The sequence below is a fragment of the Furipterus horrens genome, unplaced genomic scaffold (genome assembly GCF_987537825.1).
Source record: "Furipterus horrens unplaced genomic scaffold, mFurHor1.1.pri manual_scaffold_1, whole genome shotgun sequence".
Lineage (NCBI taxonomy): Eukaryota > Metazoa > Chordata > Mammalia > Chiroptera > Furipteridae > Furipterus > Furipterus horrens.
Genome location: NW_028327171.1, coordinates 158,317,723 through 158,335,813, shown reverse-complemented (window position 1 = coordinate 158,335,813; position 18,091 = coordinate 158,317,723). Strand labels below are relative to the sequence as shown.

The 18,091-nt window shown below is 33.8% G+C and overlaps 1 protein-coding gene across 3 annotated transcripts in view; it reads left to right on the top strand.

Moving 5' to 3' along the window:
- Nucleotides 1–18,091, top strand: part of KCNH7 (potassium voltage-gated channel subfamily H member 7) — a 516,764-nt gene that overhangs the window by 441,436 nt on the left and 57,237 nt on the right. For all 3 annotated transcript variants that reach the window (XM_090267694.1, XM_090267702.1, XM_090267686.1), the window contains one exon: nt 13,541–13,740. In XM_090267694.1, coding sequence (XP_090123820.1) covers nt 13,541–13,740 — 200 coding nt within the window. The remainder of the gene's footprint in view (nt 1–13,540; nt 13,741–18,091) is intronic.

Below are 18,091 nucleotides of genomic sequence, written 5' to 3'. Positions count from 1 at the left end.
CTCTGCAGCCAGGAGCTCAGGGTGGGGCTTAGCTGAGAGAAGGGAGGAATCCGGCTGTGGCTCATACTCTCTTCAACTCAGATGAGTTCAGAGATGTGGAGAGTATTCCAGCAGGAAGGAGCAATATGAACTGTAGCTAAGCCCAGAGACCTGGACAAGGACACAGCATGGGGGTGCAGCCTGACTATCAGGCAGTCACCATTCAAGACAGAGGCACAGAGCCGCACAGCCTTGTTGCCCTGTAACCTCCCAAAGCTTGCTCCTTTCGCACTTGGTGTTGGGTTGTGGAGCACATTACCTGCAAACCATAGAAATGGTACAGAAGCACTGCTTACCTTGAGCAAGGGGTACACTCTGTGACCCATATGGGGACCTGGGTGCAGGGGGGACCATATGGAAATGCAACATCACCATTACAGGGAGGGCAAAGCAACAAAGTAGCTGTCAGCTTCCCCCAGCCCACCCCATGCCCACACATCAAGGCTAAACTGACAGCAGCATCTGGCTGAGGAGGACAGCATTGCGATGTCACAGAGCTAAAAATAAAACAAAACAAAAACAAAAAATAACTTGCAATTCAGCAAGAAAAGCGCCGCCTGCTAGAGAAGTACCACTCGTATATAAATGCTTAGACAGAGAAGGAATCCATCAAATACCATGAATAATCAAGGCAGTGATGTGAGGCAGCTCAGAAAGAAAACAAAAAATCTCCAGGAAACAAAGACAGGGAAATATGATATAAATGGCAGAGAATTCAAGATTGCAGTTCTGACAATACTCAGTGAGATGCTAGAAAATACAGACAGGCAATTTAATGAGCTCAGAAAACAGATCAGTGAACAAAACAAGTACTTTACCAAAGAGATTTAAGTGTTTAAAAAAAACCAAACCAAAATTCTGGAGATCAGAAATTCAATAAAAGAGATCAAGAATGAACTAGTGACTTTTGGCCAAGATAGAGGCATGGGTAGACACACTGTGTCTCCCTCCACAATTAAGAAGGAATACAACTACCTCAACCTGGAGACAACCAGAAGTTCCAGAAAACTGAGCTGCATGCAAGTCCAACAAACAAAGATATAAGGAAGAAATACTCATCCAGATAGGTAGGAGGGATGGAATTAGGGTGGAGCCAGGGCAAAGAGGATGCAGTGTGGTGGTGACAACAGTGGTGGCAGTGGCAGGCCAGTGGAAAGTGCAATCACACATTTTATAAAGTAGGGAGGGACACCTGGGGAGTGCTCCCAGAAACAGACCAGACTGCTCAGCTCACGGTTCAAGTGCCAGGGAAAATAAAGCCTCATTGTTTCTGACTGTGAAAACCAGTGGAGGTTGGGGCACAGGAATAAACTGCCAGGCTCTCAGCAGAGTCCACTTGTTTAAAGGGCCCCCATGGTCCTAGAATATCCATAGACCCACCCACTCGGGGAACCATAACCTGGGCAACAGCTAGAGTGGAATCAGTCCCATATGGGAAGTAAGAGAAGTGCCTGGAAAAGGGGCAAGTGTAGAGCAAGTGGCATTGTTCCCTCTCAGACCCTTCCCTCACATACCACGCCACAACATGGGGAAACAGGTCATTCTGTACTGATGAATACCTAAGGGTCCACCCCTTATAACATAACAGGTGCAACAGCTCTAAGACAGAGGCAAGCAAACATGGGAGCCTGTCAAGATTAGGAGACAGAGAAGTATGGCCCAAAATATAGAATGGATCAAGGTTCCGGTGATAGAACTAAGTGACAAGGAGATTGCCAACCTAACAGTGAGGAGACAGCCAACCTAACAGATGCAGAGTTCAAAACACTGGTGATAAAGATGCTTATAGGCTTGACAGATATTCTTAAGTACAGCAAATTCATAAGGGAAGAAGTAAAGGCTATGCTAAGTGAAATGAAGGAAATTCCACACAAAACCAATGGTGAATGGAAGGAAACTTGAGTTCAAATCAATGATTTGGAACATGAGGAAGAAACAAATGGACAACCAGTATAGAATGAGGAAACAAGAATTGAAAAAAAAAAAGGAGGGGCTTAGAAACCTCTGGGACATCTTTAAATATGTCAACATCTGAATCATAGGGGTGCCAGAAGGAGAAGAGGAAAAGCAAGAAATTGAAAGCTTACATAAAAAAATAATGAAGGAAAACTTCCCAAATTTGGAGAAGGAAATAGACATAGAAGTCCAGGAAGCACAGAGAGTCCCAAACAAGCTAGACCCAAGGAGAACCACACCAAGACACATTATAATTAAAATGCCAAATGTTCAAGGTAAAGAGAGAATCTTAAAAGCAGCAAGAGAGAAGCAGAAAGTTACCTACAAAGAGGTGCCTATAAGACTGTCAGCTGATTTCTCAAAAGAAGCTTTGCAGGCAAGAAGAGACTGGCAAGAAATATGCAAAGTGATGAAAAGCAAGGACCTACAACTAAGATTGTTCTCTTCAGCAAAGCTATCATTTAGAATGGAAGGGCAGATAAAGTGCTTCCCAGACAAGGTAAAGCTAAAGGAGTTCATCATCACCAAGCACTTATTATAGGAAATGTTAAAGGGACTTATTTAAGAGAAGATCAAAACTATGAACATTAAAATGACAACAAACTCAGAACTATCAACAACAAAATCTAAAAAATTAAAAAAAACAAGCAAGCCAGAATAGGTATGGGGATCATTTGGAGGGTTATCAGCTGGGAGGGGAAAGGGGGAGAAATGGTGCAGGGATTAAGAAGCATAATTGTTTGGTACAAAATAGACAGGGGGGTGTTAAGAATAACATAGGAAAGGGTGAAACCAAAGAACTTATCCCCACCACTCATGGACATGAACTAAGAGGGGTGTGGGATTATTGGAAGGAAGGGGCATACTGGGTGGAGGGGAACAAAAGGGGAAAAATGGGACAACTGTAATAGCATAATCAGTAAAATATACTAAAAAGTATTTTTAAAAAAAGGAAAAAAAAAAAGAAAAACAAATGAACTAACAAGGGTAGGACATTAGAGCTGACCAGATGGAAAAAAGATTAGTGTTATTGAAGATAGAAATATAGAAATGACAGAGGGACACAAAGAGAGACTTAAGCATAAAAACAGTGAAAGAACTCTATGAGAACTGACTATCAGAAAGAGTAATATAAGAATAATAGGAACACCAGAAGTAGGAAAGAGGGAGAAGGGAATGGAGAACCTATTCAAAGAGTTGATGAGAACTTCCCAAACCTAGGGGAAAGCTAGATTCTCAAATCTAAGAACCAAACAGAACACCTAGTTACCTCAATCCAAAGAAGTTTTCTCCAAGACACATTGTGTTAAAACTGTCAAAAAATAATGTCAAAGAAAGAATCCTCAAGGAAAAGAAGAAAGTAACCTATAAAGGAAAGTCTATTAATTTCTCAGCAGAAATTCTAAAAGCTGGATGAGAGTAGAACCAAATATTCAAACTACTGAAGGGGAGAAATTATCAGCCAAGAGTAATATATCCACAAAGTTATCTTTTAAATATGAAGAAGATATAAAGACTTTTCCAAACATAAAGAAGCTGAGGAAATTTATCACCGGAAGACCTCCATTGCAGGAAATACTCAAGAGGATTATTCTACCTGAAACAAAGAACAAAATGTCACAAAACTATGAGTAGGATAACCATAAAACTGACAGCATAAAAAGGTATAATATGTGACAACAGAAACATAAAAGAGATAGGAGTAAAGGTCTGAATTAGCAGAGGAGGATGGCAATCAGATGCATTCAAAAGAATAAGGATGACTGTATATATGAAAATTTCTTTTTCATAAACCTAATGATAAACACACACACATACAAAAAAAAAATCTGAAACTGAGATACATTGCTTAAAAATAAAAAGAAAGAGAGGAAAGAAGTGTGAAATACTGCCAAACAAAAGCAACAGACAGAAACACAAAGGAAAAGAACCAATGGAGACACAGAGCTACCAGAAAACAAAAGATAAAATGGTTATGGCAAATCCTCATACATCAATAATTATCCTAAATGTAAATGCATTGACTTTACCAGTAAAAAAAGCACAGAGTAGCAGATTGGATCAAAATAAGTAGTTAAAAAACAACAACAACAACAACCATATGCTGCCTTCAGGAGACACATCTAAGCTGCAAAGACAAAGTTAAACTCAAAAGTGAAAGGGTGGAAATTGATTTCCAAAGCAAATAACATCCACAGAAAAACAGGTGTAGCCATATGTATATCTGAGAAAGTAGACTTTAAGATAACAAAGGAAACAAAAGACAAAGATGGACATTTTAAAATAATAAAAAGGATACCAGATCAAGAATACATGACACTTCTTAATATATATCAGGGAGCAAAGAAATATATAAGGCAACTACTAACAGAACTAAAGGGAGAACTGACAAAAACCCAATCATAGGTGGAACCTTAATACTCTATTGACAGCTCTAGGTAAATTATCCAAACATAACATCAATAAAGAAATATGGGCCTTAAATGACACATTAAATAAAATAGACAAAATTAACATTTACAGAGCTTTTCATCTCAGAACTTCAGATTATACATTCTTCTCCAAATCACATGGAACATTCTCAAGCATAGACCATATGTTGGGTCACAAAACTAGCCTCAAAAAATTCAAGAAGATTGAAATTATACAAAGCATATTCTTTGACCACAATACTTTGAAATTAGAAATCAACTGTTCAAACGGAAGTAAAGAAACCTACAAATATGTGGAGATTAAACAACATATTACTAAAAATGACTGGGTCAAAGAAGACATAATAGATGACATCAAAAGATATATAGAGACAAATGAGAATGATGATACAACATATCAAAACTCTGGAATGCTGCTAAAGCAGTAATAAGTAGGAGGTTAATATCATTACAGCCTTCTAAAGAAAAAAGAGAAATCCCAAGTAAGCAATCTAATATTACATTACATCATAAAAAACTAGGGAAAAAATGACAAAAGCAACCCAAGGTCAGCAGAAAAAAGGAAATAATAAAAATTAGAGCAGAATTGAATGAAGTAGAGAACAAAAAGATTATATAAAAATTAATACAAAGAGGAGCTGTTTCTTTGAAAAGATTAATAAAATTGGAAAACCCTTGGCTAGATTCACTAAGGATTTGAGAAAAACTTATATAAACAAAACTAGAAATTAAAGAGGGAAAGTAACCACAGACATCACAGATATACAAAGAATCATGCTACAGTTCTATGAAAAATTATGTTACAATTTCAACAACCTAGAAGAAATGGATAAGTTTCTAGAAATATACCACCTTCTCAGGCTGAATAATGAACAATTGGAAACTATAATAGGCCTATAAACAGTGAAGAAATTGAAACAAGCATCAAAACCTTCCAAAAACTAAAAGCCCAAGAACAGGTGGCTTCACTAGTGAATGATAACAAATATTCAAAAAAGATTTGATACCTATACTTCACAAACCATTACAAAAAATTGCAGAAACAATACTCTGACACATTTCATGAGGCCATCATAACCCTGACACTAAAACTTGGCAAGGATAACACACAAAAAAGAAAACTACAGAACAATATCTCTGATGAATGCAGATGTAAAAAATTCTAAAAAAAAATACTAGCAAATTAAATACAACAATACATTAAGTGGAGTTTACTCCAAGGGTATAGGGGTGATTCAACATATGCAAATTAATCAGTATCATATACCTTATAAATGTAAGAAAGGGTAAACATCATGTGATCTTATCAATAGATGCAGAAAAGAATTTGATAAGATATATATTTATGATTAAATACTCAATAAAATGGGTATAGAAGGAAAATACTGTACCTCAACATAATAAAAGCCATATATGACAAACCCTCAGCCAACATCATACTCAAGGGTGAAAAACTAAAAACTTTTCCTCTAAAATCAAAAACAAGACAGTGATGCCCACTCTCACCAATTTTATTTAACATAATTCTGGAAGTCCTAGCCAGAGCAATCAGGCAAGAAAAAGAAATAAAAGGCATCCAAATGGGGAAGGAAGGAGTAAAAGTGTCACATTTTGCATGTGATATGATTCTTTATATAAAAACCCTAAAAACTCCACCAAAACTATTAGAAATAATAAACAAATACAGTTAAGTTGCAGGATACAAAATTAATGTACAAAAATACACTGATTTCCTATATACTAACAATGAAACTTCAGAAAACAATGGAAAAAACAATTTCTTTTGCAATTGCAATCAAAAGAATAGAATACCTAAGAATAAGCTTAACAAAGAATGTGAAGGAGCTATATACTGAAAACTACAAAACATTATTAATAGAGATTGAAAAAGACACAATGAAATGGAAAGATATTTTATGTTCATAGATTGCAAGAATCAACATTGTTAAAATGGCCACATTACCCAAAGCAATATACAGATTTAATGCAATCCCCACTGAAATCCCAATGTTATTTAAAAAAATAGAGCAAAAAATCATCAGATTTGTATATAACCATAAAAAGCCCTAAATAGCCAAAGCAATTCTAAGGAAAAAGAACAATGCTGGAGGGATGACACTACCTGAGTTCAAAATACACTACACAGCTACAATGATCAAAAACATCATGGTATTGGCAGGAAAAAAAACAGACACACAGACCAATGGAAGAGAATTGATAGCCCAAGAATAAAACAACATGATATGGGCAAGTAATTTTTGAAAAGGGATTAAAGAACACTCAATAAAGAAAAGAAAGCCTCCAATAAATGGTGCTGGTAAATTGGAAAGTCACATGCAAAAGAATGGAATTATACTGTGGTTTGTCCCCATGTACTATAATTAATTCAAAATGAATCAAAGACATAACTATATGATCTGAATTAATGAATCACTTAGAAGAAGACATAGGTACTGAACTTATGAACCTTTGTCACAGAGAACATTTTGTGAATTTGAATCCAAAGGCAAGAGAAGTAAAAGCAAAAATAAATAAATGGAACTATATTGAACTAAAAAGCTTGTGCACAGCAGAAGAACCTGCCAACAAAACAGAAAGGCAAGCAACTGAATGGGAGGTGATATTAGCAAACAGTAGCTCCAAGGAGGGGTTAGTATCCAAAATATATAAAGCACGTATACAACTCAACAACAAACAAACAATCCGATCTAAAAAAATGGATGGAGGACCTGAACAGACATCCCTCTCAGTAAGACATAAAAATAGCCAAAAGATGCATAAAAAGATGTTTAAAGTTACTAGCTATTAGAGAGATGCAAATCAAAACTACAAGGAGATATCACCTCACACCTGTTAGAATGGCTATTATCAACAAGACAGGTAATGATAAGCTTTGTGGAAGTAGTGGAGTAAAAGGAATGCTCATTCACTCCTGGTAGGAATGTAAACTGCTACAGCCATTGTGGAAAAAACCATATGACCCAGCAATCCATCTCTGATTACCTACCTGAAAAACTAAAAAACATTGATTCACAAAAATAGGTGCACTCCTATGTTTATTGCAGCATTGTGCACAGTGATTGCATAACTAGGAATTGGACAAAGAAGATATGGTACATATACACAAGAGGGGACCCAAAAAACAGAATTTATTTATAAAAAATTGTGCACTTATTCATAAATGTTTAAACTTCAGTCACCTTCAAAGAAAGTACTCTCCATTTGATGCAATACACCTATTGAGATGTTTTGCCACTGCTCAAAATAGTTTATGAACTCATGCTATTTTTAGTGCTTCTGCCATTTTTTTTCTTTCACCTCTTTCACATCAGCAAAACATTTCCCTCTGAGGACTTTTTTCATCAGGGAAAACAAAAAATGTCACTCAGGGTGAGATCAGGTGATTCGGGAGGATGGGACACAGGGTTCATGCTGGCTTTGGTCAAAAACTGATGAACACTCAGTGTGGTGTGGGCAGGTACATTTGTAAATGGGCAAACATTGAGTCTTCAAAAAAAAACATTCACTGAAGTCAATCGTAGCTTCTCACAACAACATCAGCTGATACACTGATACAACATTAGCTAGAACACTCACTTAGTGGAAGAAGCCTATACTACAAAAGGCCCACCCTCCAGAAGAGAATTCTAGTTGTTTTTGGTTCTTCCTTCATATTATTGAATACTACTCAGCAATAAAAAGATGAAATACTGCCATTTGTGGCAACATGAATAGACCTTGAGAATATTATCCTAAACAAAATATCAGTCATGAAAAGCTAAGAACCATATGACTTCACTCATATGTGGAATGTAAAGTTGAAACTCATAGATACAACAGTATGGTGATTACCAAAGATTAAAGTGTAAAGGGATAGTATAGGGAAAAGGAGGCAACGTATATGGTGATGGAAGATGGTTTTACTTTGGGTGTTGGGCTTACAATGTGATGTATCACAAAATGTACTCTTGAACCCTATGTGACCTTATTAACCAATGTCACCCCAATAAATGTATCAAAATAAAGACAATGGAATTAAACTTTAAAGTGCTTAGTATAAAGCAAAATCTGTTAACATGGAAACTTCTGTTCATTTAAACTCTCCTTCAAAAATGATCAACAAAACCTGACATAATTCTTTATGAGCAGACTATAAGAAATTATAAAATTCTTTAAGTGAAAGGAAAATAATACCAGATGAAAATTTAGATCTATAAAAAGGAATGAAGAACACTTGAAATGTTAAATATATGGGTAAATGTAGAAGATATTTTCCAATTTTTAAATGTCTTCAAAATAATTATTTATATCAAAAACAATGACACTGACTATGTAGGTTTTATAACATGGGTAAAACTAGAAATATGACAATGATAGCACAAAAATGGGAAAGGGACCTGAAAGCATATTATTAAAAATTTCTATATTACACCTGAAATTGATTACATTACTTAAGATACTGATTAAGTTAAAACTGCATACTGTAAACCCTAAAACACAGCTAATGAGCCAATAGGGGAAACAAAATGGAATAATAAAAAATAGTAAATCTAAAAGAGAGCAAAAAAATTTTTTAAGAGGATTATAGAAAACAGCAAGATGCTAGATTTAAATCCAATATGCTCATAATGCCATTAAACATAAGTAATCTAAACTGTCATTGAACTGAAGAAATTGTTAGACTTTTTTTAAGAGACACAATCATATGCTGTTTAAAGAGAACACAAAATAGAAAGACATAGGTAAAAGAAAAGGATTTTAAAATATATACATGCAAATACTAATCATGACAAAAATCTAAGGAACTATATTGATTTCAAAGTAGACTTCAGGACAAGGACTGTTACCAAAGATAAAGTAAGCACTGCAATCTTAAATATATATGCCCCCAGTTACAGAACTCTACATTAAATCAAACAAAAACTGACAAAATCTAAAGTAGAAAACACAATTTTGCAAGACAAATTTAGTGCTTGTTAGCAATTACAACACTCTTCTCTCATTATTTAATGAAATAAGTAGACAGAAGATCAGTAAACATATAAAAGACTTGAATAATACTATCAATTATCTTGACATATTGACAATTACAGAATTCCAGCAGAATACACATTCTTTTCTAGTGTACATAGAACATTGTTCAGGACAGACCCTATGCTGAATTATAAAACAAGTTATCAAGACAGATCATATTCTGGACCCAAAAATAAATTTTGATACATTTAAAAGCATTAAATTGTAGAGAGTATTTCTTTGAACACAAGAGAAATTAGAGAAAAAAATAGTAAAAAATAGTTTAAGAACAAAAAATGATAAATATTTGGAATATCCCCAAATACTTGGAAATAGAGTAACACACTCCAAATAACCTATGAGTCATAGAAAAATCATATGTAAATTCAAAAATAGTTTGAACTGAACTAAAACAAAAATAAAACATATCACAATTTGTAAGAGGTAGCTAAAACGGTGATCAACATGAAATCTATAGCTTTAAATGTTTTTATTAGAGAGAGAAAGTTCTAAAATCAAAAATATTTTTCTATCTTAAAATGCTAGTAAAAGACAAATTAAACCTAATATTAATGCTAGGAAAGAAACAAGGGCAAAAAATACTAAAATATGAAACATACAAACAACAGAGAAAATTAATGGAAGTAAATTCTGGCTCTTTGAAAGATCGACATAATTGATAAACCACCAGATAGAATGATGAAAAAGAAGTCATAAGTTATTAATATCTTGCATGATAGAAAAGATATTACTACACATCCTAAAGACATTAGAATACTAAAATAATATCATGACTTACTTTATAATTAGAAATATAATAGTTTTGATAAAATGGACAAATAATTTGAATAATACAAATTATTCAAACTGAAACAAAAATAATTCTGAGCTATAAAATGAAAATAGACAAATTTGAAATTAGTAACTTCAACATTTTCAAAGGACATTGTTAAGGAACAAGCAAGTAATAGACTAAAAAATATTCTCATTTCTTAGATATAAAAACAGACTTGCGTTCAAAATATATAAAGAATTCTTACAACTCTTAATATAAGAAGGCAACTCAATTTAAAAATGAACAAAAGATTTATACAAACATTTCACAAACAAAGATAGATGAGTGGCAAATACATACCTGAAACAATATTATTATTTGTCAGAGAAATGCAAATTAAAACCCTAATGAGGTATTATACTTCCATTACAATGGTTCAAATGAAAGCCTGGTAATACAAAATGTTGGAAAGATGGTAGAACCACTGATATTCTCATATATTACTGGCCAGGGTGTAGCATAACAATTTTGGAAAATAATTTAGCAGTTTCCTATAAAGTTAAAAATACCATACAACCCAGGAATTCCACTTTTAGATATTTAAAAGGGAAATGAAAATATATGTCCAAAGATTTGTATACAAATATTCATGGCAGTTTTATTCTTAATAGCCAAAACTTAGAAACTATGAGATTTCTAGCCACAGAAGAGAGAAATTGTGATATATCCATACAATGGGAATCGACTCATTGATTTTTTTAAAAAAGGAAGAAATTACTAATACACACAACAAAATGAAACTCAAAAACATAATGTTAAGCAAAATTAACATGCAAATTTTTATTCTATTTATATGAAATTTCAGGAAATGGAAATTAAACTTTAATGACATAAAGGGCCCCAGTGATTGGCTAGGGTCTGAAATGAGTAGGCAGCCAACCCAAAAGGCAAAGAAAATATTTTGGGGTAATGGAAATAATTTACATAACAACTGTGTTTGCATTTGTCAAAACTAACTGAACTATACACTTAAAAGAGATTAATTTTATTATATGTAAACGACATCAATAAAAGTTTTTAAGTTTTTAATTTTTTTAAGTTTGTAGAAATGCAAGTGTATTTGTTCATTCAGCATGTTTCAGCTAATACCTGGTTGCCAACAAAATTCATTAGTCTAGTTAGCATATCAGTTTTGGGGTGTAGTATGCTGGAGAAATTTTTCAGATAAGCATTTTTTTACTACAATATCTAAACCTAAGGTAAATCATTTTGATGAAATAATAACTCCCTATTAAGAAAAACTAAATAGAAAAGCGAGTTAGGAAAAAATGCCTATAAATGGTACTCCACCATGCTTTGGACTCATGTTCTATGCCAGATGATAGGCATTAACTAAATATGTACAGAATATAGTCATTTTGTGCTTCTCTCTTGCTGACAGTCTTTAGCTCTATTTGCTTTCTTAAAAAATCGAAAAAATATGCCTTTATTATAATTTAAACAGTCATCAGCATAGAATTTCTTAAGAGAATACAGGCCATTCATGTATTCAACTATGTACCTATAATCTAGATTTTACCATCTTGTCAGTAAGTGGAAATAACTATTTATGACCCAAACTATGTTTTGGTTCATTTTATAGCATAAAACTACAGTATTTATTAAATATGAAATGAGTGTTTTCCCTGACTCTTCAAGTAATTATGTGGTTTGTGTGAAATAACTAGCATTGATTATGTGCCCTCTGATTAAATCAAGTGAATTTAATCTGCACTATGTCCTCAGCATATGATAGGTACTTTTGAGACATAACAGTATGCATAAATGTTTCCAACACTATAGTTAGGAAGAATAAAATGTATTTTTCTCATGAACATCCTTGGATCACAAGAATCAGTTTCAGGCAAGTATTGCTAACTCCCTTCTTAATCAGCTTTTCATTTACTAAAGTTAGGCTCATGTCTTCTTTCCTGTGGAAGATACAGCCTAGACAGTTTGTCTACCTTACTGAGATACACTGTCTTTCACACATCCCAGTCCAGACTCACTACAGATGGCCCCAACTTTTATCCTTTGAAATAGGTAAAACCGAAGGCCCACCTTTTCCTCTGGGACATTCTCTTAGTAGGGGCACCTGTGGTAAGCGAGGGCCATGTGAACCAAGAGACAAAGAGAAGTTGGAAAAGAAAGCAAATGACCTTGAGAAGATAGGTCACCTTGAACTTAGACAAAATCTACTTTTAAAATGATTACACGGTTTATAGATATAATGTTTTTGTAAAATGTGTTGGGGCAAAAATGTGTTGGTTGAATACAATTGAACCACACACTTCAAACATTATTTTTTTCCCACCTGCTTGGTGTATTGCAGTTCTAGGGCTGTAAACATATATTACCTTCTTGCTAATGTTCTGACACACCTCCAAAGATAAAGGGAGAGACCATGTATCATGATGTGATTTTATAGAGAGAGTATAGCACTTTTTAGGATTATCTGTAACTAAATGCAAATATAATAAGAGAAAGAAGATGGCTTAAAAACCTTATGTTAAATTACAGAGATTTAGCCCAGGAAGTACTGAAAAGGGTATTCCATCAATATACTGAGTATATAGAAAGAGTTGTATAGAAGTTTCTTTCTTTTCCTGGATGAAATAACAAAGATGTAGTTTATTTTTCCCTACAAAAATAAAATAATATTCTCATATTCTAAGCTAGAGATATATTTTTCATACAAAAATACTGTAAAATGAATTTTAACATGTTAAAAATCATATACAAATACCCTTAGGAAAGTGTGAATTCTTTAAAACAATTTTTCATTCCTTAGTAAATTCAGAGTATTCAAAATAAACATAAGATTTATGGTAGATTTTTAAAATATTTTAAAGTTATGTTTGAGGCTGAGAGGCAGAGATGTTGCAATTTAAAAATTAACATTTTAACTCCAGTCCCAGAAAACATATCTATGGTAACCCTATGACATGCCTTCTTATTACATTACAAACAAAATATTTATTCTAAATGCATTTTATCTCCAATCAGCACTCCAGGTTACAAGTTGATATTATAAACAATCTTAATTTTTACTTTAATTTAGAATCCATGGTGAATTTGGATAATTTTCCCCTCCATATTTATCATCAAAATTATAAAATATACAATTGTATTGGCTTAACTTTTCTTCTTATCCTCAATGTGCCAATGGTAAATCGTCATACCTGGATTGAGATAATAAAAAAGTCAACATACTTGAGATTCTGACAAGGTATAAATATGCCCAAGTGCAATCTTCTCCCATAACTTTGTTTTTTATCCAATCTAGCACTAATGTATGCAAGCATTTTTGGAAATGTATCTGCAATTATCCAAAGACTATACTCGGGAACTGCCAGATACCACATGCAGATGCTGCGAGTAAAAGAGTTCATTCGCTTTCACCAAATTCCCAACCCTCTGAGGCAACGACTTGAAGAATATTTCCAACATGCATGGACTTACACCAATGGCATTGACATGAACATGGTATGTATTTCTGTTCCAAAAAGGAAGTACCATAGGCATTTTAGCTGCAGCCAAAATGGAAAAGCCAGTCTCACCAGCTTTGAACCCCTTGCTTCTGTTTTCCTCTCTCCAATATTTATTTTCTCCCCTGGAGATAGTCTCTCATTCTCAATTCATGGCATTGCATGATGCTATATTCTAGTTATACTGTGTGGCAAAGGCATTATAACATGATGCAAACTGATATAACTGTGTGCAGTAGAGTTCCCACTTCTGGTTAGAGAAAGCATTGCTAAGCTGGAGCTTCGGCCTTCACCACATGGCCTAGCTGCCAGCACCCACCAAAAATAGTTGGACCCATTTGCATTAAGATTTGGCATGTAACAGTAATAATTATGATGCTCCAAACAGAGACAAGCTTAACACTCTTAAAAAAAAAAAAACATTTTGAGAATTTGTAGAAGAGGTTAGGGAGATTAAGTATGTCATGAACACTATGATAGAAAGTTTCATGTTTATGGAATGGAAATTTTTTCTGTGTTTTAAAAGATTAACTTTGTGCCCTTTTACATCTATTTTAATGTATCTTTCCTTTCAAAGGAGAAATGTGGATTCCTTCATAACTTTTAATCATATTCAACAACAAGAATCACTTTTATAATTATTTTTTCCTCTAACAATGCTCAAAATCAACACAATTAATAGTAACATGACTGTGGTCTATATAGCTCTTTTTATTATTAGAAAAAATGCATACATTTCTTTGACCTTGATGTTTGGCTTATCGAAACTGATTGCTTAAGATAAATCATATAACAAAATTAATTCTATGGCATACCATAGATCTGTTTAAAATAAGATTAAAAATATGGTGCCTTCCCATACAGCTACTCCTTCACTGGGCAAGGACCTGTTTCTAAGAATATTCAGAAAATAAAACCCTTCACATATAATGACATCAACAGTATAATACACAAATTTTGCATAAGTGAACCTGTAAAATTTAGATTGATATTTTTCATTTGACTAGTAATATTCTACAAAAAGCAAAGATTCAAAATTAGCAGTCCAGGTGTAGAGATCGTTGCAAATATTGCACAATCTGAAAAACCTATTTATACATGGATAAGGTTGTCTTAGTGTGTGTGATTTATCTGGCTGAAAAGTAAGGAGATGGCATGATAAAAATCTTAATTTAAAGAGCTACTCAGCACATTTTATACAAAATCATAAACAGACTTCATTAATTATTTCGAAGTATCCCACAGTTCCTTGTGAAAATGCATTTGATAAATTGATCTCACAAGGATAACACTTTAATCTCATAAGAAAACACCTATAAATTGATCACTTTTATATGTTACTGTTTAGCAAAGATATCATCATTCAGAAACTATCAGGGATTCTCTAATGCTGGGTTGACTGAAGCAGTGTCAAGAATTTTTGATCAACACACGTATCACTCAATTTTGTTGTTTTATACTGCAAGATTACTTCAATAACAGTAATAAAACAACTATTTATTGTATCTCCTCTCTCCATATAACTCTAGTTTTGTGACCATATTTTGTGATAAAGTCTATTTTGTGGCAACTATTTACCTTTCATTGTTTGACTCTATTACCTATAAATATGGTTTATATACCACTTGCCTATTTACAATGTACTTATGAAAGATTTATCTCTTTCCTGTCTGCTTCACACCTTAACACATGGAATCACAACACCCACCGGTAAGAACAGGAGGTATTTATATCCAATTTAATTCTCGTGTAAATTGTGGAGAACACCCTTGTTATCTGTCAGGTTTAGAGCTTGTTAAATGATTTCCAATGTTAGTGCTGATCTTTTTTGCATGATGTAGCAGAGGAAATACAAAGCAAGAAATTGGAAAAGATTACCTGGAAGAGGCCAAGTACAAAATAGGAATCCTTAATTTTAACAATGACTTGACCTCTTATTATATATATATATGTATATATATATATATCTTTACAGTTTCCCTCAACTCACACAAAGTCACTTTTCTGCCCCTTGCTCCACTCTGGTAAAGGTTATGGGTATACGGTTTGCATTAGATAATTGTCATAAAGAAAATGTCATTCTTTTTCATCATCTTCTATTTTCATAATGTAGGTACTTTTCTTCCCTCTCATCTGCATGCCTGTATTACATGATCCTGACGTGTGTGAGCTCTAAACCATGTGCCACTGAATCGTGCATGTGGTTTTGAGAGCTTGACTTTGCACGAAATTTTTGTTTGTACAGTGTCTACATTCCTCATCTTGTGACTGCAAAGTGAGTAAAAAATCAAAGTGCAAGGTAACTCAAACTCAGCAAATAGAAGATGCTTGCTAATGAAGCACAATGCGCAAAACAGAGTTGATTAGAGAAAAGCAACTGTACCCTTAGATTATTGAGAGGTAAAAAAAGAGAGAGAGAGAGAAATCTAAATGAATATTTTTACCTCCAAAATCACACTGTTAAAATTTCTGTGTCTTGTCAGTTAATTGTTTACCAAACTGTAATTTAATAATAATGTAAAGTGATTTTAATTTATGTATTATGATGCATAAAAGTACATCTAACTGCTGTATTTTACATCAGCATTCCATCTTATTTCATTTAAGTATAATCTTAAATATAATTTCTCATGAAGCATTTCAGGTTATTTTGCTCTTCAGCCATGCCCAAATGAGGTACAAGATATCCAGTCACACGGTGTTAATTGACCTAAAATTATTTTTCATAATCAAAAACATTTGATTCCTTGATAGATCACAAAACATAAGAAATAAGTGACCTAAACTGTGCAGTCATATTCTTTATTTCTTGCATCTTTTGTTCTTTGTTTGTGAAACAGCTATTGCCAGAAAGTTCCAGAACCAAAACCATTCTGAGCTCCCTTTCAGTTGAACCAAAGAGTTCAGATTGCAAAAATAAAGGGGTCAGGGTAATGAAACTTGTGAAAACAAGGTGTTCTTTTGCACCTGATGTCAAGCTTAGGAATAGTAAAAACTATCCCAAAAATGTCTTTAGATAAATTCTGGAAAATCATTTTCCCTCTACCTCACAGAAATTTGACTAATTAAGAAGGAGATACTTTCTCAGGATAGGATGAAAGGCATCTCAAGGAATTCCCCAAAATCAATGCTGTCTTTTAACCCAATCTGAAACTTTCTGACATTACCCAACATAGATTTTAGTGACAACACTGCCAAGAGCTGAAAATCACCTTACAAGTCAGAGTAGTAGCAAGTTTCCTCATATCACACACAAGAGCTTGGCACAATTGAGGAAGGGACCCAAATACCATGGTCTATACATCACTCTAGATGGAGAGAAATAACCAATTACTACAAAAGTTATTCCATCATTTAAAATTACAATGGCATGAAAGAAAGCCTTTGTGAACATTTAATGACAAATTTTATTTCATACCTAACCTAAAAATACTCCCACAATATGCCACTAATCTTGGACAAGTCACTTAACCTCTCTGCAATTTCATTAAACTTATAATTTTCAAATATTTGTAAAGCACCAGGACTCAAATATGCTAAATTTGTAAAAGTTATTATGGGAGATTTTTCTGCTTAAGGATAGAGATTCTAACCTATCTGCTGCCCACTCTCTCACTCCCCTGTAGTGGAACTTTTAGTCTCCCTATGGAACATCTGCTTCATATTATTCAGAAACCACTGGACTAAATATGTGGCAGAATTGTTGATGGCAGAGAACCAAAGAGGACCATTTCAGGTAAAAACAAGGACAGGAAAAGAAGCACATATGTGGGAGAATACAATGCAGAATTAAGGCAGGTACCCCCAAAACAACTTTGTTTAATTTATTTTATGAAAAAAGGAGAGCAATTGAGTTAGGTTTTGTTTTTGTGTTTGGGTTTTTGTTTTTGTTTGGCCTTGGCATTGATGGAGACAATTCTGAGCATCAGATGTAGAAAAGAGTTGGAATAAGAACCTAGGAAGAGGGATAAATTCTTCAGTGTGGCAGATAGGCAAGGGTTCTGAGAGGCAGGCTGGAAGGAAAAGAGAAATAGTGAAGGCTTTGGCTTGAGGACTAAAGTAGAAAACTCCATGTCCCTTCCACTACATGGCCCAGTCTTCTTGGTCTAGCAGAGATTAATTCCTCAGAAAGGAAGAGGTGTAAGATAAGGACAGAGTTGAAGAAAGGAGAATATTTGGGGATATCAATCAAGGGTTGACCTAATAGGTTAAAAATGCTTAGAACTATAGTGAGACACTGAGTGACGGGCCTGACAAACAAAGCCAATCAAAATGGAAAATAAAATAATAAAGAACTGTATATTGTTTAATAGAAATTCTTACTTCTTGGGCCTGGTATGGTTTCTTAA